The sequence below is a fragment of the Nycticebus coucang genome, chromosome 17, assembly GCF_027406575.1.
Source record: "Nycticebus coucang isolate mNycCou1 chromosome 17, mNycCou1.pri, whole genome shotgun sequence".
Classification (NCBI taxonomy): domain Eukaryota; kingdom Metazoa; phylum Chordata; class Mammalia; order Primates; family Lorisidae; genus Nycticebus; species Nycticebus coucang.
This window is the reverse complement of record NC_069796.1, coordinates 75,248,837-75,274,243: the sequence shown is the minus strand read 5'-3', so window position 1 is coordinate 75,274,243 and position 25,407 is coordinate 75,248,837. Positions and strand designations below refer to the sequence as shown.

Sequence of the window (25,407 nt, the reverse complement as noted above, 5' to 3'; positions counted from 1 at the left end):
TGGGGCTGGCTACTTCCTCTCTAGAGTGATGGGGGAGAAGGGAGATGGAGAGAGAAGACCAAGAGGATTCCTCTCCAGCTCTTGCTGGCAGGAATAATTCCCAGTTCTTTGCTCTGCTGTCTTTTCCAAACATTTCAAGGTAAAAACTATTGGATTAATGAGAGACACCATTTATAGAAAAGACGTGACCTGCCCAAGGTCCCAAGAGTTGGGAAAGTGGCCAAGATAAAAAAAAACTCAAGTGTTCTAGGTCCCATATCTCTGAGGCAAAGGCCATGACAGGGACATCCTGGGGAGGGTCCGGAAGGCCAGAGAAGGGCTGTATCCACCTCTTCCCTCTGGTGCGTTGGAAGAGGATGGACACTGAGGCAAAATCAGGGTGTCAGAGGAGAAAGACTAGAACCCTGGTCAGATGCTGAGAGCTCCAGGCATCCAAACTTTTTGTCAAGCCATAGCTCTAAAGACAGACAGCCCTGGGTGCAAATACCAGCTCCTCTATTTACTAGCTGTGTGACTTCGAGCAAGTGACCCCTAACTCTCTGAGCCCACTCTATAAAGTAAGGTTAAAAATGCCCACCCCAAACACAGGTTGGGTACATTGGGTAAGATAGTCCTTGGTAGGTGCTCTGAAAGTGGTAGCTGGTGTTTCTGGGGTTTCCTACCCAGCAGGACTACAAGAAACCTCACCTGCCTCCTCCCTCAAGTGAGCGTTCCTAAGAAGACATCATTCGTGGCTGGGAAATCTTCCTGCCAATCCACTGTGCTTATCATTAACATATTTCTCATTGCTTGAGAAATGTCCAGAAAGCCCTGTCTAGAGTAAGCAGAAGCTGGGCCCACATCTTCCAATGCCAGAGCCTTCTAAAAGGCAGAACTAGAAATAACCACTGTGCATCCAGCCTCTTGAGATGGCGCAAAGGTGAGGTTTTGGGTGCAAGAGGTGTTAGCAGTCTGTGGGCCCGCCAGTGGGAGGCCATGGTTTTGGGCAGCCCCAGGCTGGGCACTGCCCATCCTTCACACAATAGCCAAAGCAGTCCCTTTACAGTGTAAGGCACATTCACACATGGCTCCTATCTCACTCCAGATCAAAGCTCAGTTTGTGGTCTGGCCCCTCCCCTGTTCCCCCAACCCCGTCCAGGCTGTGACACTCTCTTTTCCCTCTGCCTGGAATGCTCTTCTCCCTCACTTCCTTCCAGAGGCTTCCCTGACCCCCCCTATCTAAAATAGCAGCCCCATCACTTTTCATCCCCTCACCTTGTTTTACTTTCCCTTATAATTTATGGGTACCTGATGTCATATTTTGTATCTATTTGGTTTATTGTTCATCTTCCCTAATAGAATGCAAGCTCCAGGGGGCCAGGACTCTGTTCTGGTGGTGGCTGTATCTCCTGGAACAGCATCTGGCACAGAATAATCTCAACACGTATTTTTTGGATGGACGAATGAATGATTGATTGATTGAATTCTAGCTCCACGATTTTCTAGCTTGTATTGCTTTGGGCAAGTTATTTTCCTTCTCTGACACTCCCAGTGCAAAAGACAGGAAACATCCATCTCACATGGATATTGTTTCAATTAAATAAAGTAGTACAGGAAGAGTGAAAGGGGCTGACATACAACCAGAATGACTATGTTTATCACCAAAGGTCTCAGGCTGTCATCTGCTTACTGTGAGGTCTTAGGCAAGTTGACGATCTCTCTGAGCCTCAGTCTGCACATCTGTTGAATGTGTAAGCAGAAGTACCCTCTCCCACGCGTGGCTATTTGATGGGTGCTCATGCAGTGCCTCTAGTAAAACACCCAGCAGAGGTGAGAGGCATTCACCAAATGGCAGCTATTCCCCTCCTGGAGAGTCTAATATTTAAAAACAGCCCCCATCACTTTCTTATTCTGTGATCCTAGAGAAGTGGCTTAATGCTATTGAGCTCAGTTTCCTTATCTATAAAATGGATTACCTTCCGCATAGGTATCCTGAGGACACATTGAGATTGTGCACCTAAAGCTCCAAGGAAGTGTGTCGTGACAGTCAGGAGGGAAAGCCACAGACCTGCAGGACAGGGCCCAGATGAAGGGAGACGCCTTTATAATGCAGAGAGACAGAGGACAGGAGGACCACAAGGTGTGCTCTGCTGAGCCCTCAGCAGAATTGAAGAGGGAATGCACAGCTCATAAGAAGCCAAGTCCCCTCCTCGGCCAGGAGCCCATCCCTCCCCACCACATCCTGCCTCTTCCTAGGGCCACTGCTCAGGGGACCTATCCTGGCTAGCTTTGGAGGGGAGTTGTTTTGTTTTGTTTTGAGCCACAGTCTCACTTTGTCACCCTTGTAGAGTACTGTGGCATCATAGCTCACAGCAACCTCTAACTCCTGGGCTCAAGTGACCCTCCTGCCTCAGCCTCCCAAGTAGCCAGGACTGCAGGCTCCCGCTACAATGCCCAGCTATTTTGACAGACAGGGGTCTTGCTCTGGCTCAAGCTGGTCTCAAACCTGTGAGCTCAGGCAATGCACACGCCTCGGCCTCCCAGAGTATTAAGATTATAGGTGTGAGCTGCTGCCCCCGGCCTGGAGGGGAGTTTTCAAGGAAGGTGGGTGACAGCCCCAGACCTCAGAAGAGGTGACTTCCACCCCTCACTCAACGTCCCTTCCTACCAGGAATACATGGTTTTCCCCAGGGAGACAGACTAGGACCCAGAGGGACAAAAAGTCCAGAAACACTCTCACCTCAGCCTGATTGCTCACATCTGCACGGCCCAACCCTCAGGGCCAGGGACTCACACAACCTTCCATCTGCTTTCAACCCAAGACCAATCTGGCCTCTCCCCTGCACCCTGGGCCAGGCCCAGGTAGAGAACACTTTGAAGAACGGGTTCTTGGAAGTTAACACCACTGGACTCCTCAAGCTCCAGCCCATGTGATAATTTGAGGAAGGTCCCACACTGCCCTGGACCCTCCTAACACAGCACTTCTTTGGTTGTCCCTGGAATAACACTGATGTGGAATACAGGCAAGTCAACCAATTAACCCCTAGGCTGCAAGCTCCTTGAGGTGTGATTTTTTTGTCTGTTTTGTTCTTTCATGAACTTGTAAGACCCACAGAGTGCCTGGCCCTTAGAAAGTGCCTAATAAATATATGTTGAATGCATGAACCCATCAGTAAATCAGTGAATGAAGCAACACATCAATTAATTACTAGAAGTGAAGTTCCTTGTGAGCTAGAATTTTTCCCCCTTGTGTTCTTTAATAAATCTCTAGGGCCTAGAATCAAGCCTTGGCACATGGGAGGTACCAAGTAAACGCATGTGAACAAATGATTCAATTGATCACTGAATGAATGACTCATTAGTAAACTGGAATCTCTCTGATGGACAAGATTTCCTTTTTTTTTTTTGAGATAGAGCCTCAAGCTGTCACCCTGGTTAGAGTACTGTGGCATCACAGATCACAGCAACTTCAAACTCTTGGGCTTAAGTGAGTCTCTTGCCTCAGCCTCCCAAGTAGCTGGGACTATAGGCGCCTGCTACAATGCCCGGCTATTTTTTGGTTGTAGTTGTCACTTAGCCCAGGCTAGATTCAAACTTGCCAGCTCTGGTGTATGTGGCTGGCGCCTTAGCCACTTGAGCTACAAGCGCTGAGCCATCCATTTCTTTTTAAGACTGCCTTCCCACTACCTAGAAAACTTCCTGTTCCATAGTGAGTGTAGAATGAATCCGTGAATGAATGAAGAATGAAGCAAGGACCCCGATCTCAGTGTAAAGACCACAGACCAAGACGCATGAGCAACAAAGGGGCCACCCAGAGCCCACCCTAACCCCAACCAGCACTCGCCTCATGGTGTTTTAAATAATTTGTCTGTTGTTTTTAATTGTTGAGGCAGTAATACGTGGTTCATGAAACTGCAATATACAGAGAGGTGAAATAAATAGCTTATATATATATAATATATATAATATAGCTGGTTTTAAAATATTCCCTTATCATTGGTGTATTAGGTCACGTGAGTCACAGAAGGTCGATAGCAGCATCCTCCAGAACTGTGAGCAATGCAGGGTCACCATGATTGGACGAGGCCGTCTGTCGTCAGGAGGTCGAGGCGCGGAGAATTCCCAGGGGCACGCCTTCCCTGCGCGGTGTCTCGGGACAGCTTGCAGCAAACAATAAATAAATGACTGCAAACCAGAGAGCGATTTTTGTTGGAATCTGGGACAGGGATGGGGACTGGGAGAGTGAGGGGCTTTTTTGTGTGGGGGGGGAGGGTACTACTTTCTTTGTTTTACTTTTTTTTTTTTTCCTTGCTTTTAGAACCTTTGGGAAAAAGGACTTTGGTTTTCTCAGAGTGTTGGTTTCCTCATTCAATTCCTCCTCTGGGGACGAGTTTAGAGTTGTCTGTTCCTAGAGAGAGACAAGCACCTGTGGGTTGACAACAGTCCCTTTGCGTGAGTCTTTTGTCATCAGGGGTTTCAAGTCAACAATAAAATCCTTATCACCCCTCCCCCCAAGAGTTTTGGTTCAGTTTTTGTCTTCTTTTAAACACAATATACAAAAATAGAGCTTCTTCCTTATTTTTCATGTAAAAATATTCCTCTGATGCAGTTCTCTGGGAGTGTGAGTGTGGGCCAGGGCAGCCTGGGGTTCCACGGTGGGACACCTAGCCGGGGTGTGTGGGGCGGATCCGACGGGACCGCTTGGTCACCGTGGTGTACTTGAAGGGCTTCTGCAGCTCAGCCTGCCCCTTAGGGTAGCGCTTCATGAAGTGCACGTCCTGCTGGTTCTCCCGGGTCTTAGGGCCCTTCCGCGGCCGCCCCTTCTTGGTGAAGCCCACGTACCAGCCAGAATACTTAGCTGACATCAGGGCCGTATAGTTGTTCTCCAAAACCTTCTCGATGAACACACACTCCTTGCTGGAGCCGTCAGGCTGTAGGAAAGGAGTGTGAAAGGAAAAATTATTCAATGACACTTGTCAAAGCATGGTAAAGAAGACTAAATTCAGTACCACTACCAGGGGATTTTGCACTGAGGGAAGGAGATGGGCTCAACTCTGAATACAGCAGGGGCACGTGGGAATTGCTTGCCACCCAAAAGGGGTCAGTGGGTGGAAACTGACTAAGAAGAAACATCAGGGGTGAAGGGGGTTTTGGCTAAACCATCAAATAGGATTCTTGCTGAGGATAGGCCAGGAAGATCAGACATCACCTGGGGGTGGTAGAGAGTGAGGATCCGGATCAGATATTAAGGGTGATCTGATATCACAGTGGGCGGGGGGTGGGGGGGGGCTCCTACTAAACTAACTTAGCAGGGTTCTTGCTAAAACTGGATTTTTACAAGGAAATACATAGGCCTAAGAAAGGGTTCAGGAGCCCGACTAAAGTGTGGCCAGGCAAAGACTCTTTGTCAAGAGAAGGTAAGAAATGGAACAACGGGTGTGAGGGGCAGAGCTCTGTGGAAAGGGCCTGGGCAGGTGGCCCATGGCAGGGGCAGCAGAGTAGAGAGGCCCTGACTTAAGCATTTTACTTTCTGGGTCTATGGAATAAACTTTTGTTACTGGCCACTGCATCTTTCCCCACCGTCCAGATAACAGATTTCTACTATAATTCAGGAATCTCTTCCTTCCTCACTCTCTAGCCTCCTAGCTAGGGGGCTCTACCTCACTCCTACTAGAGCAACAGCCAATCAAAACATTATTTCCCCTTAGTCCTAAATGATTGGTTCACAGGTGGGCCACAGGTGGATTTAAACTTGCAGAGTATGTAAGGCTGAAGCAAAGACAGCCATTTTACCACCATGAGGGGAAATCCTGTCTGACAATGAAGCCAACACAAACCAAAGCCAAAAGGAAGAGAATGAGAGAAACTAAGTCCTCGTCACATGATTTGGGCTCTGGATCCAGCCACATCGGAAGCTCAAGTTACCTCACCACTATATGGGCCAATAAAGTCTTATTTCCTTTAAATCAGCAGATAGAGTATTCTATCAGAAATGAATCCTGACAGATTTGCACAAAACCTGACAGTAAGTCAGCTACTCAATTGTAACTCAACTCCACTGTGATATAGTTAAATATAAATTTCATTTATTTTGGGATGTGATACGTTTTAATGCTTGGTATGAAGTAGGGTAGGTGCCTCCAAAAAAAAAAGATTTGGCATGACCAAACTCCAAAACCCATGTCTTTGGTCCTCAGATCTCAAGTTCCCCAAAAGATATGTGAATTAGGTATGCGGGGCAAGAAGCACTAGCTTTGGAGTTAGAAACCAAATGATCTCTAACACTTCCTGGTGTAACCTCAGACCAGTTAATTCCACTCTCTAAATCTCACATTCCTCACCTACCAAACAGGAACGATGACTTCTGCATCACAGAGATGTTGTGAGGAATGATGCTTATATATGAGCTTAACACACAGTAGGAACTTGCTAGACTATTACTGAAGGGCAGCTGGTCATGACAGGGCTAGCTTGCTTCCCTTGGATCTGATCTGGACAGAAGCGGGTGGAGAGGCAAGGCTTTGAGTCTCTTCCCTGAGACAGCCGAATTGCTTGATGGGGAAGAGTGGGAAACACACAAATTTGGAATGCCTGAATTAGCAGCACTCGAGTTTCCAACTAACATCTCCAAATTTAGGACGGGCCCACTCCTCGTTACGGACGGATGCCCAGCCAAGTTGGAAGCCCAGCGGTCTGGCTGTGTGTGGAGACTGAGGTGAGAGTTCCAGCCTTTTGTTTGAAGTGGAAAACAGGCTGGAGCTTCCAGGAACGTTCACCTTTGAGTGGAGGGCAAGCTTGGGCCCTGCAGACAAAGTGCTGAACTTTGCAGAGAGGGATAGGCAGTGTAAGAAAACACTCTCTGGAGGATGAGATCTTTCGAGGAGTCTGAAGAAACAGACAGGGTTGGGCCTGGGGGATGTATGTGGGACTCAGAAAAGGGTATGGGTGGGTGAGCAGTGAAGGAGTATTTTGAGAGAAGGCAAGGTCGATATGCAAGGCAGGTAGAGGGAAGTGATCCTGGGCTCTGGGTCCCCTGTGGAAAATTCCAGAAGTCTAACCTGAGTCCAGGTTCTTTGCATGGTATCAGTAGGACAATCAGAGCAAACTGAACAAAGGCTATACCACGCTGCTTTGCCAACCCAGAATACCTGCCACCGCCTAGAAAATTGCTTTCATCCCCCAAGTTTTAGTTCAGTAACTGCCTCCCCGGGAAGGCTTCCCTGACTGCCATTTATGTCCCTGGGAAATTCTTCTTCTTCCTTCAGGACTACAGTCAAGCATCACACTTTACTGGGCTCACATACTCCATCTTCTGAACCCCATTCCTCCCCACACACACCCCAACAGAGCAATTCTGTTTCTTTCTCTCTCCTCATTAGCCCAAGAGCTTCTTGAGGTCAGGACTGCGTAGCATGTGTTCTCATGGCTGAGCACAGGCCTTAGCCTAACACAAGGGTGCCCAGAGCATTTGTCATTGAATGGATGAGAGCTTCACTAGGATGGAAATAGTGGGGAGGACACACAAAAGGGGTTTCTTCTAAAGAACATAGACTCTGCCTCTTGGATCCTTTACACATGTCCCAAAGACAGTCCTGAGCTATGAGAAGTCCCTCCTGGGGGACACACTGACTTGGAGACAGTGAGCTGAGGTCTAAGATCTCTGCCAGGCCTACCTGGTCTCCCTATTCATTCATTCAGTCACTCACTATTTATTGATTGCTGACTGCAGGCCAGACACTTCTGCATCCATCAACTCATTCCATCCTCTTAACTCATTGAGGTCAACTCTTCCTGGTAGAAGAAAATAGAGCTCAGAGGCAAATGGGCTTGCCCAAGGTCATGGAGCTTACAAATGGCAGACCTGGGGTTTGAACTTGTACTAGACACTTTAGCTCACTTCCCTGCCCAATTCCAGAGAGATCCTCAAGGAGAGGGGGTGAGTAGGTACTGCCTGTCAAACATCTCACCTCCCCAGGCCACCATTGGCACAAAGTAAGGTTTGGAATGTACAAGGAGCTACCCGGTGCCAGGCACACAGTCTCAATGAATGTCTGGGTTTACTTAAAAGGGGCGACGAGAGGGGCTTTGGGCTGAAATTCACCATCCTTAGGAACCAGCCCTGAGCTTAAGGTAATCACAAGTTCCAGTCCATGACTTCAGGCTCAGCAGGCTACACCTGGGCTTGACCTTGCCTCTGTTCAGGACTCCTTCTTTGTCCCTGTCCATCACATGCAGAGACTTCACAAACACCTGTGCTCAGGCTCCACTCCTAGAAATTCTGACTTGATTGGTTTGGGCAGAGCAGAAATATATAGAGGATGAGTGAAAATCCCATCCCGGAACCTTGGCGATGTAGCAGAATCTGATCTTCTCTCCCCAGCTACCACCTCCAACCTCCATCCTCCCAAATCAGAGTCCCAGTGCTTTTGTTTGATCTGAAGACTGAATCATGATGACATCATTTGACCCCTAGATCTCTGATGACCTGAAACCGGAACTACCCCCCCCCCAGACTTTTTTAGCTATAAAAACCCAAATTTCTCTTTAGCTTAAGGCATTTTGAGTCAGGTTTGAGTCGTTTACAAGCAAAGCCACCTTAACAAAGATGTGCTGGTGGGCAGGGCATTCCTCCTGCCCTGAAAAGGGTCTATGGCTCCATGTTGCCCCAAAAGGACTCATCACTGATCATGAAAGTGGGGGGAAATGAGAAAAATAGAATCCAGGCTCAGTCTCCAGAGATGGGGGAAATGCCTTGCCCAAGGGAAGTGCTGCCTCTTAGGGCAGATGGATGTGGGAAAGGGGAGCCACGTGAGCATGCAGGGGCTCAGGGACAGAGCTTTGGCACATGACAGTACAATGCACCAGAAGGAGTACCTACAGCCAAGGGTCTGAAACTTCTGGAAAGGCTGTGTTAAGGGCTCAATGTGGGTGCCTTGCTGTGGCCAGAGATGTCCAAGGTTAACAACCAGGGTCAAATAAAATAGTTCAAGGAAGCTGTCCCACTGAGCTACTTCAAAGGAACCAGAGCTGAAGCTAGGAGTTTCTACAGGTGAAGAAGTGACTTTGTAGCCTGGCTTCAGAGCAGAGGGGAAGGAACATTTAACAAGTAACCTCTAAGTACCCATATTATCATCCCCATTTTACAGGGACACTGAGGATCAGCAAGGTCAAGGCACTCTGACTCCCTTGACCTAATATGGATAATTCTGGCTGTAGGATAAGAGTCAACCTATAGAAAGCAAGAATCATCTTTCTATTTCTCTGGTACCCCTGTAGCCAGGTACACAGAGCATAAATGGATGGATCCAGAACCTGCCTTCCGTGAGTTCTGGTGGGGAATGCTGGCACAAAGACAGACAGTGACAACCCAGAATAGCAGATGAGTAACTGGGGGCTGTTGGAGGGACTATGGGCTCTGGGGTGGGTAGACTGACAGCAGGGTCAGGGAAAGATGAGCCAGGACTCAGGGCAGACGGAAGGACAGTCACAGCAGAGGAAACAGCACTTCCCCAGGGGGGAAAGTGGTCCATAGCGAGGTGTATCTGGGGCATGAGGATAGCTCTCCAAGGCCTTCCGTGTCCTGTATCAAGGGTTGAGGGGAGAACCCATGGGTGGGTTTTAAGGGCAGAAGAGACCCGATCCCCTTTGTGCCGTAGAAAGCTGAAAGTGGGCAGTGGAGAAAGGCCCGGAAGCACTGCCTGGTCAGGGACCACAATCGGTAGAAAGGTGTGAGGCCAGAACAGAGGCAGCGGCAGGGGTTAGGGAAGGCCTGACTGCGCAGGAGGCTGCGATTAGGACGACAGCCCGGCGGCATCGGGAGCCGGAGAGCAGGTCAGCTGGGCAAGGCGGGCGGAGACCCGTCTGGACAGGTGGATTTGGGGGCACCCTCGGAGCCCTGGGCCGGCTTAGTAAAAGGAGACTGGCAGGGACTGGGGGGCAGGCGTGCGAGGCCGAGGGCGGGAAGGAGGGGAAGGAGAGGCCGGCCCGCCTCCCTCCGCTGCGCCGCGCCGAGCGCCAGCTGAACCGTCACCAATATTAATGACGGGAGAGAGGGCGAGGGGGCAGAAATAGGAGCCGGCTCCTGTGGAAGCGGTGACTCAGCGGCCAGCCGGCGGGCGGAGGGCGGCCCGAGGGGACGGGGCTGCTCTTTTGACCCCCGATGGCCCTCCTGGGGTCACGCTGCCGGGAAGCGCACGCGGCGGGAGGGCGGGCAGCGAGCTGAGTGGGCACCGGGCACGGGCGGTGCCGCCGGCCCCTCCTTGAAGGAAAAGGAGAAAAACGAGACAAAAACTCAAAGCAGGTTGGGCCTGGGAGGCGGCCCAGGCGGGCAGGAGAACAAAGCGCCTGGCGCAGGGCTGGGCCGCGCCGCCACAGGAAACAGCCGGCCAGGCCAGGGGGACCGGCCAGGCCAGGGGGACCCGGCGCCCGCGCCCGGGCCCCGCGGCCCCCGGCCCCTGCCCGACCGACCGGCCTCGCGACGGCGGAAAGTGAATCACTAATTAAAACCACTCCTCGGCATCCCGGAGCCGCGCTCTTCGGATTACTATTATTTTGCTCTTTGAGAAGCCTCAGTTAGTGTGGGCTGTGCAGCTGGAATCTTTTCCTTCCAAATTGCGCTTCAAATCCCGCCTAGTCCTAGCGTGGGACCTGGGACAAGTGCCCGGGCGTGGCCAAACCTCAGCTTTCTCATCTGTGAAACGGGGAAGGTAGTGGTACCAGCCTCAGGGATTAAATTTTTTTTTTTTTGCTCAGTGCCAGGCAAAAAGTAGGTGTTCAATTAATGGAGGCTGTTGTTGCCATTAACAAACAACAATACCACAATTGTTCAACAAGACTGTGGTCCTCTCCCCTCACTCCCAGCAAGATGGAATGAACCACAAGTAATAAGCCAGGACCTTGCCACCAAGCAGGAGGCCCATGCCCCTTGGGATCTGGGTACCCTCCGCACCCACTCCACCTGTCTGCGCAAGCCCTCCACCCACTTATACGGGATATGGGAATGAGAACAGTCCCTACGGAGAGAAGTGGACAGAGAGCATAACTGTGCCACACAGCCACTGCCAGTAACACCTGCCTGTGAACCCCCAAAGGGGGCAAGTGCATGAGCCTCAACAAATAAGCACACCCAGAAAAATAAGAGGGGCACTCAGAAACAGCTTCACTGGAGACTTCAGAGCCCCCTGCATATGGGTCCACCCACCCCACCCCACCCCCACTCCTGCCCTAATTTGTTACATGCAGTTCTCTTGCCCATTCCAAAGTAATAAAATCTTCCTGAAATGCTAGAACCGTGAGGCTCAGTGCTGACGGGCAGCCGGGTTCCGGAGGCCACGGCTGCATAGTGCTATAAACCCCTGGTGATTGTTAAAATGATCACTGCAGCCACAGTGCTTGGTCTGCCTGTTTTCTGTTCCCAGATGGTGGGGAGTCAGGGACATGTAGGCAGGGTGTCCCAGGGCCCTCAAGGACTCTCCTGCAGTACACTGAGCAACCCAGAGCTCTATACCCACCAGGAGAAACCAGGACCCAGTGTGCACACTGAACTCATAGCCATGGACACCTCTGCCTGGCTGGCTGTGGGTGTCAGGGAAGAGAAAAAGGAGAGGCAAGGAAGAGATTGCTTGGGACACTTACTCTCTCACACACACACACATACACGGAGGCTGGCAATGCTCTGAACACATTGTTCCAGAGCTACCAGAGGGCCACCTCCAACTTCCCTGGGAATTCCAAGCCATCACTCACCTTCCCCACGAGCTTGCCTTTGCGATTCATACACAGGTAGAATTCTGTCTCCTTGCCCTTGATCCGGACTTGACTACCGAAGGTGTCTGTCTCCACTAGGAGCTGGGCTTCGAAAGGCAGAAGAAGAAGACACATTTTTTTACCAGGGGTAGTGGCGTGGTCTAAAGGCTCAGAGACATGGTCCCTAACCCTAACCCGTGTCCCTCACGGCCAAAGTCAAGCCTGGGGAAGCCTCTGACAGGTCCCATTAGGGTACCCTGCCCCTCAGGCAGGAAGCTGCCCATCACCTGTTCTCTTCCCTCCAGCCTCACTTGGCTCCACTTAGGATCCAGACGGCTTCAGACAGAGGGGAGTTCTGCCGCTTGTGGCTAAATACCAATGTGCCCTTCTCCCCTTCACCACCCACCTCCCCCCACCTAGGCTCTCAACTTCATTCCCCCCAAGAGGACAAACAGCCATGCCAAAAACCCATACCTCAAAGCAGGACAGACGGCCATACATAAAACTACAGAGCAGCAGTGGTCTCTGAACTAAGGGGACAGACAGACGTGCATGTGTGAGCACACACAGAGTCTTTGGGGACATCAAGTTGTTTCCTCTAAAAGTTAGATCCGAGGTCCACTCCTCGGGCAAACATCTGAAAGCCCTGCCAGTGCCTCCTTGGCATCTTTTCCCCCAGCTGCTCATAGCAAGGGAGGCACAGACAGTGAAGGTGTAAGCCCCTTGAGAAGGGAATTCAGAATATTCCACTTCCCTCAATGGAGGCCTCCAGAACTGAAGGGTAATTAACTCCCAAGAGCCCAGAAGTCTAAACCAGGGCCTGATTTCCCCTGGTCCAGGGTAGGAGACTCCATACTAGACCACCCATGCTCCACAAGATGAGGTATGCAGAGCTGATCCCTCAAAGCCGCTCAACTGAAGAAGGGATCAAGTGGCTAAAGGGTGACTGTCCCTATTAGGCATGCTGTGTCCAAACCCCTCCTTCTCCCTCTGCCAGTCCACATCTTCTCCCCAGCAGGCTGCTGTGTGACTTTGGGTAGGCCAGGCACCCTCTCTGAGCTTTCTCTCCCCTCTGATCTTGAACCCCTGTGCCTGGATCCCCCAGCTCCTCCCTTTGAAAGGCATTTGCTTCCTTTGCCTATGACCAACTTAATTCCAACTCCCAACTTTCACATCTGCTTCCTTTGCCTATGACCCCCCCCCAATTCTCATACTCCCTTCCCTGACCCTTTGCTTCCCAGTACCCACCCCTCCCTCACCCCCAAAAGTTTAATTTCAGTGACAAGGGACTTCCTTCTCCATAACAAAAATCATAGCCCCAAATTCCTGAATACAGTATCCTTGGAGCCACAAAGAGTGTACCTCAGTGCCCCTAAAATACACTAGGTATGATTTTAATAAAAAAAAAATTTATAAATATAGACCCTGGTGCCCTGCTGTGAAAATTAAAACCATCTGGAACTTGAGATTTCCAATAATTAATCTAGCCCTCCTTTGACACCACTACTAATTAAAATATGATACCCACCTTTCCAATGGGGAAAAAAAGAAGAATTTACATAAAATTTAAAGATCTAACAAGAATTTAGTAACTCTAGAGAGGGGGGGGCACATTCTTCTCTCCACCTCCCCCCATCTCTTTTAAACACTGAGTCAGGAAAATTAGCCAGTTCCAAGATGGGGGGTGGTATCCCAAGCCCTGAGCTCCCCTGTTTCCTTAATTCCAACTCCCATAATTTCCTCAGTGAGCCCCTTCCCCAGGGCTAAACATCACCGCAGACTTGCTTCATCTCTGCACAAAGCTCAGGCCCACAGCAGGTGGGGACAATTCCGGGCACTTCTAAGGAAAGGAAATGCTGAGAGCTTTGGGATGCACAAATGAAGATGTGAATCCCTGGCTTCACTTGCCAATCACATAACCTTGAGCCTCAGTTTCCTCTCCTGTAAAATGGGGATAACCATCCTTCAATAGTTACTGTGGGAACTACACCAAATGATGCTGTCAAGAGGTTAACACCCTGTTCTCAGAGGTTACGGCAGGGAAGGGTAACTCAGTAACCATTGTTTAAGTTTCCTAAAAATGCAAAAACAAACTGTTTCCAAAAAGAAAACCAAAATCACAGTGGAAAGAAATCAGATGTGCAAACAAGGGTAGAGGTGGAGCAAAACTTGCCTCCCCAGGTCTTGCCCTCTGATCTGAACTTCCCCAGCATCCTCCAGGATTATCGGCATCTCACACTGTCAAGTGCAGCAGAAAATGCCTGGGGTCGGGATTCACAGGGTCTGGTTCTGTTTCTGGATTTGCCACCCCAGGCTGGGTGACTGTGAACAAGCCACACCGCGCTCTAAGTCTCAGGAAGGGGGAGGGGCTCAACCCTATTCTGGCTCTCCCTGGAACTACCCTGTTTCCCAGAAAATAAGACATCCTCTGAAAATAAGACCTACTTACAGGAAAGATAAGACGTCCCCTGAAAATAAGACCTAGCGCATCTTTGGGAGCACACCTTTCGGGGAAACAGGGTAGTGGGAATGAAGAGTAGGGTCTAGGAGAGAAGCAGGGAATTGTGTAGCCACAGAGCTGGGGCCCAGGCATAGGGCTATGGGTCCAAGGGAAGACTCCATTCTGGCTGCCCCCTCCCAGTCCATGCCTGAGCTCTGGCTATGCACCAGATCTGGCTCCCCTTGGAGCCCAGTGTAGCTATCCATCCCCGTGAGGTTGGACATCATTGTCCCCATTTTCTAGTATAAAAACTGAGGCTCAGAAAAACTCAGCAAGAGGGGCTGACATCAGAGCATCTTGCCTCTTTCTGCTGAGGCCTGGGCTCCAGGGACAAGGTCCCCAACTTTGGGGAGACAGGTCCCCAAGCAGAGCCCCCACCACTGACTCACCAGGGCCACAGCAGGAGCCCTGGCTTCAGCCTGAGCTGTCCAAAGGACCTGGGGCTGGGGTGGACACCACCTCCACCCACTGCAACCCCAGCCACCCCCACCCCAGCGCAGGGAGGCTCTGCACCCAGCCGCCACGCTAGGGGAGCCAGAAGTCTGTTCTCTCCCCAACCGCAGCATGCAATGGAGTGACCTAGACTCCACTCAGTGCATGACATCATGAGGAGGGAGCTGGGCCAGAATTATGTAAAGTCTTTGGGGAGTAATAGCAGCAGCAGTTCTCAGAGAGAGAGAAAGGAAAAGAGAGAGAGAGAGAAGGAGAGGGAAAGGGAAAAAGAAAAGGAGAGAGACATTGCTCAGGCCAGGTTTGCCCCAGAGCCTGCCTGGCGCTCAGCACCACGTGGCCCCCTCCCATGACCCAAGTCCCCAGGATGTAGCTCTCAGGAGCTAGAAACCTCATCTTGGCTCAGTTCCATTCATGGGGCCTGCACCAAGCCAGGTGGAGGGGTTGATAACATTGTCTCCTTCTACTCATCAGACTTCCTCAGCACCCTGGCAGCCACCATCTCCTCTAACCTGCACAACTCAACACCCCCTCCCTCTGCCACTCTCACCCCTCCACTGTTGCTCCTTTTAAAAATATAAATTTAATTATGTCTCTTCCCTTCTAAAAACCTCCTAGGGACCCCCAAAATGCACTTAAAGAAAAGACAAACTCTTCACCAGGACCAATAAACGGCACCCAATCTGGCCCCTGCCAGCCATTCCCTCCTCCCTTCCTTTCCCTACTTCTAACACCCCAATCACTCTCCTGCCACGGGGCCTTTGCATTTGCCGTCCTTCTATTTGGAGGTTGCTTTGCCCAGAGCTTCCCATAGTGGCTCTTCTCCTAGGCTGCCACTCAGATGTCATCCCTTCCTGGACCACGCTGTCTAATGTTGGTACCACCCTCCCCATCCAGCCCTACCCCGTGCCTCTGCTCCATTTTCCCCAAAGCTCTTCTCTAAATTGTCTTATTTTTATTGTCTGTCTCCATCCAGCAGAAGGAAAGCTCCAGGAGGACAACAACTTCTCTGGCTTACTAGCCACTGTGATTTCCAGCACCTCTCCTAATCCATGCCTGGCTCTTAATGAATGACCAGCATGTAAGTTCTAATAAATACATAAACAGCCTTCTGATGTAGATATCACTAATACTATCAGAGTTAAAGAAAACTCATTTCAACTCTTCATTCAGAGAAGTGAAGGGGCTTGCCCAAGGGCACACGGCTGGAAAAGACAGGCTAAGGAGCTGAACTGGGTCTGATCCCACACCGCTTCCTCTTGCTGTGACTCTTGGTTACTCCTTAGAACCCTGGGCTCCCACCTGCCCACTCCCAGCCTCAGTGACAAAGAAAAACCTTGTCCCTCTTAGGGCAGGTCTCGGTAACATCTAAGGCCTTTCAGTTCTGCCCCTCTAAGAAGTATCAGTAACTCACATTGATTGAGAACTTACGATGTGCTGGGCACTGGTCTCCCTATCTTTCATGCTCTGTCTCACTTAATCTTTACCAACATTCTATGAAGTTTAGAACTAGTATTATCTCCATTTCGTAGGTGAGAAAACTGAGTGCCAAGGTCACACAGTGAAGGTGCTAAGATTCAACCCCCCAAAAGCTGACCCGGAAATCTTGGTCTTTGCCTGTCTATCTAACCCCTCACTTCTCACCTGCCCAGTCCCTTTCCTGGGGGAGCGAGTTTGTGAACACCAAAAGGGCAGAGGAGGTCTTCTCTTTGGCCTCACTTTCCTGAAGCTTAAGGCAGTGGCTGGGGATGCCCACAGAGCAAAGAGTTGAAGCCTATCCCTCTCCCAGCTCCACTTCAAATAGCCTTGAGGGGTGAGGGAGTCCCCAGAGTCTCCCTGAGAAAGACATATTTAAGTCGATACTGGGAGATGAGAAGCCCTTAGGAGCACCCAGGGCTGGGCTTAGGCCATAGCCAGGGAGGCAGGGAATGTTCCAGATCTGGTTGAGGGGAGGAAAGGCTGCATGCATCCAGAGAGCAAGTGAGTACAAGACAACGCCCTGAGCCTGTTTCCCCAGGGACCAGCACAGAGCAGGAGCCTGGTGACCACCCACGACCAAAACCAGGAGGGCAACAGAAGGAAAAAGGGCTCAAAGGACTCACTCCCTCCTCCAGCATCCAGAGAGGAAAACAGAAAGGAAGGAATGGGATAAGAAAAAGGGTGTTGGTGGCTCCCTTAGCTCAGTTGGCAGGGCACCGGCCACACACACCTAGGGTGTCAGGTTCGAACCCAGCCCGGGCCTGCTAAACAACAATGACAACTGGCAAAAAATGGCCAGGTGTTGTGGCGGGCGCCTGTAGTCCCAGCTACTTGAGAGGCTGAGGCAAGAGAATTGCTTAAGCCCAAGAGTTTGATGTGGCTGTGAGCAGTGATGCTACAGCACTCTACCCAGGGCAACATAATGAGACTCTGTCTCAAAAAAGAAGAAGAAGAAGAAAAGAAAGAAAAAAAGGAAAAGGGAGCTTAGAAAAAGCCCTTTCTTTTTCTTTTTTTGCATTTTTGGGCCAGGGCGGTTTGAATCCACCACCTCCGGTATATGGGCCGGCGCCTTACTCCTTTGAGCCACAGGCGCCACCCAGAAAAAGCTCTTTCTATAAAACCTTACAGTGTTCCCTCCACCTCACCATTTCTCTTAAATGCCTGGAGTAACTATGACAATTAAAAATAATGATAACAGGCCAGGCACAGTGGCTCACACCTGTAATCCTAGCACTCTGGGAGGCCGAGGTGGGACAATCGCTTGAGCTCAGGAGTTCAAGATCAGCCTGAACAAAGTGAGACTCCATCTCTACCAAAAATAGAAAAATTAGCTGGGCTTCATGGCAGGTGCCTGTAGTCCCAGCTACTTGGGAAGCTGAGGCAGGAGGATTGCTTGAACCCACGAGTCTGAGGTTGCTGTGAGGTAGGCTGATGCTATGGCACTCTAGCCTGGGCAACAGAGTGAGACTCTGTCTCAAACAAAAAAGGAAGAAAAAGATAATAGCTAATACGTGAGCATATACCACGTGTCGGGCACTGTGCTAACAGTCTGAATGTGGCAGATCCCACTGGATCTTCACAGAAGCCTAGGAGGTAGGAACTATTATACCACTTTACAGACAAAGAAACTAAGGCAGTTACGCAGTGAGCTGAGCAGGTAAATCACTGGCCCAGAGTCACACAGGAGGGCCAGGATTTGAACACAGGCAGAGTGAACTGCAGAGCTGGTCTGAGACAGACATTCAGACACGGTATGTAGCAGAGTGACTGACTGACTGACTGACTGATCCCAGTGTGATTCCCCAGCTGGGCTTCCCAGGGGGTGATCCAGGGCCTCACATTGAAGACTTTGGGTTTGAAGGGTAGGAAATGGCAGTGAAGGACACAGAAAGTCAGAGACAGAATGAAGTGCAGACACAGGAGATGAGACCCAAAGAGCAGGAGGTGAGAGAACAGTGCTGGAAAATGGGTTTGTTTAAATTCTCCAGTACATGCAAGAGCAGTGGGGAAGCTGGGGCCAAGGAAAGGCTGGGCAGATCAGCCTCCACCGTGCACCCTGTGAGGGGGCAGCAGCTGGCTGGCAGAGCTGCTGCCCCGTCTCCAAGGCATCTTTTCCCAGTGCAGAAATGTCCTTGCCACAAAGGGTGCTGGAAGGTCACAGTGAATCAGCCCTCTCTTCCTCCCCTGTTGCAAGGGAAAGGTGTATCCTTCCTGGAGATGATTCCCTGTCACTGTTAGACACACACACACACACACACACACATACACACTACGTATAGCCTTTTCTCCAGAGGCGCTCATAGTTCCCCTTCTCCTGAAGTGCCCTGAGAAGGTTCTCAGGCCATGTGGACCTACCAGAAAGGAAGAAGGAGTAAATCATTAGGCTTGATCAGGAACATCTTTACTCCCAGCTGTAGATGTAGAGTAGCCATGTCAGCCAGGGGCTAGTGAGGCAAGGGTGACCAGTCCTCCCCAGGGACAGAAGTTGTGAGACTTCAGAAGGCTGGGGGCTTAGACAGAGATAGGAATGCTCCTTCCCAACTAGGAGAGCCTGGGAGGGGAAGCTGGGCCTGCCACAGCGCAAGGCTGGCTGCATGGAGCAGGGAGAAAGGGAGAGAGGGAGTGCTGGTTTGCCAAGTACCTGCTGTCTTCTGAGCTCTGTGCCAAGCACTTTGCCCTCTTTGCCCTGAGGCCCCAGGAGGAATGACCCCTGTGCAGGCCCCTGGCACACCTGTGACATCATCCAGGCATTCACTTGCTCAAGCTCCTCTTGGTGGTTGGCTCTGGAAACTGAGGATGCAACAGTGAGCAAGACAGAAACCTCCACTCTCTAGGAGTCTGCATCTAACACAGAAGACGGTGAAAAACTAAACGTATATCAGAAGGCCAGGAAGTAATAAGTTCTAGGAAGAAAGTACCCTCAGGGCACAGGGCAGGGGACTCTATGACAAAGCAAGGGAACAGGCAAGGACACACCTGGGAGAAGAGCCTGCTCCAGAGAGGGACAGCAAGTGAGAGGGCCAACTGTGCACTGCACGTTCAAAGGACACCTGGGAGGCCACTGTGGCTGGACCAGGATGCAGGCCAGACCCTGCTGGCTGGCTCAAGGACTTGGGTTTTACTCTGAATGACTGAGTGCCTCTGAGCAGGGCAGGACACACTCTCACATTTTGGACTGCATGTGGGGAATGTACCATGGGGGGTCAGCCTCAGACACTAGGTTGCCTCAGCCACTCCAGCCAGCCTGAAGTGCCTTGCTCTTTGCTCAAACACATCCCTCCTGTAAATACCAGAATGACAGAAATGGGGACAAGAGGACCCCCTCCTACCCACTGTCACCAGCTCAGCAATAGCTCTAGAAGATCCCGCCTACCTTCCTGTGTCAGCCACTCAGGACAGCCCCTGGCTATGCTTTGAATTGCCCCATATGTGTCTTATCCATTCAGCTACCATTTTCGGGGGTCCTGCTCTCTGCCAGGCCTCATGATGGACATGGGGACATGGAAAAGAGCAAGACAAGGTCACTGCTTTCAAGCAACCCACATCTCTCAGGGGGGTCACCCACGTTGGGATAAGTGAGCACAGGGGCACTTCACCTACCCCAGGGGCTCAGGGAGGCTGCCCACACTGGGGCACCCCAACTCCCTGTGACCCTAGAAACACAAGCTCATACCATGCCCAAGCTAACACCACACCCCATGCCCCACACACATTACAGGTGGGGAAACTGAGACCCAAGATGGGCAGTTAGTGGTCAAAGTCAGGTCCTGGTAAGTAAGAGGGAGCTCCGAATTCCTTACAGGCTGGGCCCATCCTACTCCTCCCTGCTTCCTTGGTGCTCAGTAACTCACAAGAGGGCCCGAGGGCCATCCCTCCTCATGTGGCCTGAGACCCTGCTGCACAGGGTCATGTAGAAGCAGCCTCTTCTACCTGCATCTGACACCTCAGGGTCTCCCGGATGGAACACAGACAGCTTCCCTTCTTCCCAGGGCCCCTTCTGGAAGTCTCAGGAACCCATGAGCCATGACAGTACCCCCCCCCCCAACAACAGTAATGAGTGTAAGTGCTTAATATTATTCTTGTTTTAATTATCACATACTGTTGGAGCATTTAAGACTCTCTCATTTCAATGACTTCACTTTGCAGATGAGGAAACTGTATCAGAAGGGCTAAGTGGAAGGCACAGTCTCCCAGCGTGTAAGTGGTGGAGCCGAGATTCAAACCACCTCAGACTCCAGAGAGTCTGGTTACATACTCAACCTTCCAAACACCAGCCCTTTTGCTGGCACAGCCAGCCCCTGCATTGGCGTGACCCAGCTGTTCTGAGTACTGTCAGCCCTTAGGGGCTGGCCTACTGCAAAAAGGGGTATTTTTAATCACTTGTATCTCAAGCAGAGAAACCCGTTTTTGAATGGAATCAGGCAAGAATTTCCAAACATAAGGCCTATAAAAGCAGAGTTGCCCCCTACATGCTTAGGCTCCCAAGCACTCTCTGCACACAGGCTCAGTGGCCCAGGCTCTCCCCTTGAGAGCAGCCCCACGGCCAAACAGCCCTGTCTTTTGCCAGGAGGAGCTGACACCTCCCCTCCCCTCACATCCCAAGCCCAGGAGAACCCAGAGCTAGAGACTCTTGTCCCAGGCTCTGCAGGGTGCTCAGTGATAGGGCTGCCACCGGAACCCAAGTGTCTTGCCTGAGTCCAGTGCTGTTCTTTGAGGTGGCAACAGTCTACAGGATAGAAGTGACCAGGGCCAAAAGCAAGAGGGAAGCTGATATAATCCCAGATGTGCAGGGTGACCATCTACCTTCACCCCTATCTGCCAGGTATCCCACTCGGTAAGCCTGTGGTCCTCTGGCCATCTGTCCCCTCCCTCCAAAGCCCAGGCTGAGGCTAAGAAAGCCCTCATTCCTGGAGCAGCCTGCCCTCCAGGCCCCCAAAGCCTTTCGGTGCTGGAAAAGCTTCAGGGGGCCACAGGGAGACCCTCGCGCAGGTGCAGAATGGCCAGGTGCAGAAGGCACACTGACAGCTACGCAGATTTCACCAAAGGATCACCCAGGGCTGTGGAGCAAACCAAGAGCTCCTGAGCAGGGCACCCAGACAAGGGGGGCCTGCACCTTGACCCTGCCATGGAGCCTAGCACCTTGGCATGCCGGGCCTTTTACAAAAGTGAATCTGAGATTCCAAGTATTTGTGGGTATTCCAGATTCTAGGTGTTTATGGGGATTCTGTTTATACTTGGTGCTTGCTAAAATTCGGAGACTACAAGTTAATAAAATTATGTGATTTTAACTGTGTATTACGAGTCCCAGGCTGCATCGTCCTTCCAGCTGGACTGAGCCCTACAAAGAGGGAACAGGTCCCTGGGCCACCCTGGGCCCCAGCCACCCCTCCCCCGCAGGCAGGGCAGGCTGCTAAAGCAGATCCACGGAGCGGCCCCACCCTCCTGCCTGGCCTGGCCACATAAATCACCCTCCCAATAATATTTGTATTGATTATCTAGATTGGAAGCCTCAATTGGCTCCATTGTCTCACTTCCTCTCCCCAGGTTCACAGATGGGGTCCTTTGGCCTCATCTGTGTTTCTAATGTGACATTTAAATGGAGCAGCAGCAGCCACCAAGGCCCTTCTGCCCTGGGTGTTGGGGGGTTGGAAGAGCACATAAGCATATTCCTTGAGAGAGGGTGATTAATTCCTAGAGTCTGCAGAGCTGGCAGAGAAGCCAAGATGGGCTAGTCCCTGGATACCCCAAATGTGGTCCTGCAGCACCACCTGGGCACTTGTTAGAAATGCAGATGCTCAGGCCCCACCTCAGACCCCTCAGTCAACATCAGAATTCTGACAAGATGCCTCAGTGATTCACATGCCCCCTAATGTCTAAGAAGCACAGCTCTTGGACATTAGTCCAATGCTTGTATTATACAGAAAAGACACTAAGGCCCAGAAAAGGCAAAGGGCTTGCCTGAGGTCACACAGCAGAGATGAGACCCTCTGAGTTCCAGTTCAGGCAGAGGGAATGAGAGAAAAAGTGGCTTCTGGGGTGAGGGACTGGCCATTTCTGGGCTCCCCTCCCTCCCTTGCTCTTGCCTCCTGTCTCAGGGTGTGGACAGATGGTTCAGACCAGAGTCTGACCCCCCTGTACCCTCCTAGCCCGGAGGGGCCGGCAAGAGCTCCGGGGACTCCTCAGGAGGGCACCTCCTCCCGCCCCGGCCAGCCAGCTGCCCCTTCCCTGGCAGCAACTGGACAGCAGATCCCAGGGAAAACCACCACCTGGGACTGCCCAGCACAGCCAGGCGTCTGCAGAGGGGGCAGGGAGAGCTGGAAGGCCCCAGAGAGGCCGCCAGCAGAGGGCCTGGGAGAAGTAGGAGGAGGAAGCCGCAGTCAGAGGGAGGAAGGCAGGGAGAAGGTGTGGAGGGGGAGACGGAGAGGTGGACAGAAATGAGGTGGGGGGTGGGGTGGGGGTAGGGTGGAGATGGTAAGTAACAAGCTACAGGCAGCTGGCCGGGAGGGGCGCAAGCCCAGCATGGCCCGGCCCTGCCTAGCCCGGTCCTGCCCAGCCCCCAGTGACAGCGCAGCTGCCACATTTGGGCCCTACCATGAGGTCAGTCCTGCCCCGGGGCTGAGGGAAAATAAATGGTGTCCAAGATAAAAGATCCAAGAAATTATTTGTCTTGTTGTCACGTCTTGACTGCAATGGGCAGAGGCCAGCAGGCAGAAAGGCGGGGCACCACCCCAGAAATGCGTAGACTGGCAGGCTTAGCCCACACAGGGGACCACGGCTCCCACCAGTGTCTTGGCCACCCATGGTTCCAGCTCCCTAGGCCCCAGGCTGGGACACTTCCCACAACCTGGATCTGGGACAGCAGCAACGGGTGGGGCAGGTGCTTTCCTGGTGAGGGGTGAGGATCAGGAGGCCTCGAAGCACCCTCGGCTCGTCCTGCCCAGCAATTTTCAAATAAAGAGATTGCCTAGTAAGTATTTGCTCAGTCTATCTAGGTCAGATCCCCTCTAAGCTCTGGGATGGTGGAGTTTTGTCTTTACTTACTACCGAGCACCTCTGTAGGTCAGGGACTTGGGGAAGGAGGGAGTCAGGGTGTCTCACTCTGTCTAGCCTTTGCAGAGGCATCAGGAGTATGTGTGTATGGCAGGGGTGGGGGGAGGTTTGAGGATTCCCAAACAACCCAGAGGAGGGCTGGACAGTTGCAGAGTCATGGAAGGCCAAGGGGACCATGGCCCGGGGTGCTTTGTGCTCATGCAACACAGGTGCTCAAGCTCAAATCACACGAGCACATGTGCACACACACACACACACACACACACACGCATCCATGCACCAAACTGATTTCCAGAACTACCAGCATCCAAAAAGTACCACCCAGAGGCTTCCGTCCAAGTGTATGAACATGGGGCAGGTGAGGCAATGGCTCAGAAGTAGCCACCTGCTATAGGCCGTCCCCAGTTAAGCCACAGATACCACACAACTGCCATTTATGGGGCATTTACCAGCAACGTCTTCAGTTAGTGCTCCTGACAAGCCCCTCAAGGAATCACTATTACATCCCCAGTTTACAGATCAAGAAACCGAGGCCAAAAAGGATTAGTGGTAGGCCCAAGATTACATAGCTGAAACACAGCAGAGCTGAGGTTTGAACTTGAGGTCTCTGAAGAGTGTGTGCATGGGGCAGGAGGAGGGGCTTGGCACATACCATACTTGTCCCCGTCCTCGCCGCGGGCACTGATCCTGCGGCCCAGGACCTGGATGTGTTTCCCACTGGTCCGGCTGTAGAGCTGGTACAGCCGTAGCTGCTTACGGCTCACATCGTCCCGAGCCCGCGTCTGGTTCTCCACGTGGATGCGGAAGTCCACGTTCTCCTCGGCGACCAGCACCTGGGCAGGGAAAGGGGAAACAGTGAAGCCACACCAGAAGGTCCCTCGCAGGCAAGAACCAGCCTCGTCCACAACAAAGAACAAAGCCCTCTTCTCTGCCAGCTGTGGGCCAGGCCTCAGGACACACTCATAACTACCCATGACACCCCCATTTCATAGATGAGGCAACTGAGGCTCAGAGAAGGAAGGCAAGTTTGCCCAAAGTGACCCAAAGGGACCCAGCCAGGAAGTGGCAAAGCTAAGAATCAGACCTAGGTCTGTCTGCCAACAAAGCTTATTATCTTTTCACTGCAGCCCCAAATTAAAGCACCAGCTATGGAGTGGAGGTCTCTTGTGTAACCCTCGGGTGCATGGTTTGTTTCACTCACATTCCTTCCTGCTAGAATGGTAAAGTCCCCATGATTCCACCCCAGGGTGTCTGTGAGAACAAAGTGACCAAATGAGAAGACGAGTACTAAAATCCATATGGATACGGGTGAGGAACAGAGGAAGTAGTGCTCTATCTGGGTCCAGGGAAGGAGGGAGCCCTGGTGAGTTCCATCCAGGAAACCAGTGGCCAGATTCTGCTGTGACCTCAGACCCACAGCTGATGCTGGGTGTCTCCTCCCCACTCCTCAAGGGTCCCCATGCTCACATCCACACCAAGCATTTGCCCACATGTAGGGTCCCTTTTGGGCCCTTTCCTTTGCATCTGCGACAGAAATTCCCTGTATCCCTCAAAATTTAGCTGTGCCCATCCATATCCTCCAAGAAGCCTTCTCTGCTTCCGCCAACACATATCACCCATCTCCATCCCCAAGCTCAGCCTCTCAGCTGAACAGTTTGTACACACCTCCTCCCCTCACTGGCCTCCTGCTTCCACTGTCACCCTCTGGTAGGCTGTCCTCCACCAAACCCAATCCCCAAACTCCTCACTCTCCAGGACTTCCCTTCACCTTCGATTAAGATCCTCTCCACAGCCTCAAGGCCCTGCAAGATGAGCCCAGTCATTTTTCTATGCTCCCACTGGCTGCCCTGGCCTCCTTGGCTCACCTCTGAGCATTCCAAACTCAAATGCACTCCTGCCTCAGGGCCTTTGCACTTGCTCTTCCCGCTGCTTTGATGCTCTTTCCCAGATTCTCACCTTCTGGCCCCTCTAGTTCACTTGGGTCTCTACTCAAATGTCACCTCCTCGCACAAGCCTCCTTGGGCCCCTTTCTGAAGCCACCCCACTCTCCCTCTATCCTCCATGCTTTGTGTTTCCTTCTAGCACTTACCAACCTAACAAACCACCTGCCTATATGGGTTTCATCTGTCTACCCCCAATAGTCTGGCAGTACCATGGAAGCTGAAGCTGTTTCTTTCTTGTTCGTCTCTATTTCCCCAGCACCT

General features: G+C 51.7%; 1 protein-coding gene across 3 annotated transcripts in view; it reads right to left on the bottom strand.

The window, feature by feature from the left end:
• Positions 1-3,832: 3,832 nt before the first annotated feature.
• Positions 3,833-25,407, bottom strand: part of FGF18 (fibroblast growth factor 18) — a 34,466-nt gene continuing 12,891 nt past the window's right edge. For 2 of the 3 annotated variants that reach the window (XM_053566028.1, XM_053566029.1), the window contains exons 3-5: positions 23,856-24,036; positions 11,725-11,831; positions 3,833-4,910 (exon numbers count right to left, since the gene is read on the bottom strand). In XM_053566028.1, the coding sequence (XP_053422003.1) occupies positions 4,644-4,910; positions 11,725-11,831; positions 23,856-24,036 (555 nt within the window). In that variant the 3' untranslated portion in view covers positions 3,833-4,643. The remainder of the gene's footprint in view (positions 4,911-11,724; positions 11,832-23,855; positions 24,037-25,407) is intronic. The other variant, XM_053566030.1, reaches the window with a different exon arrangement.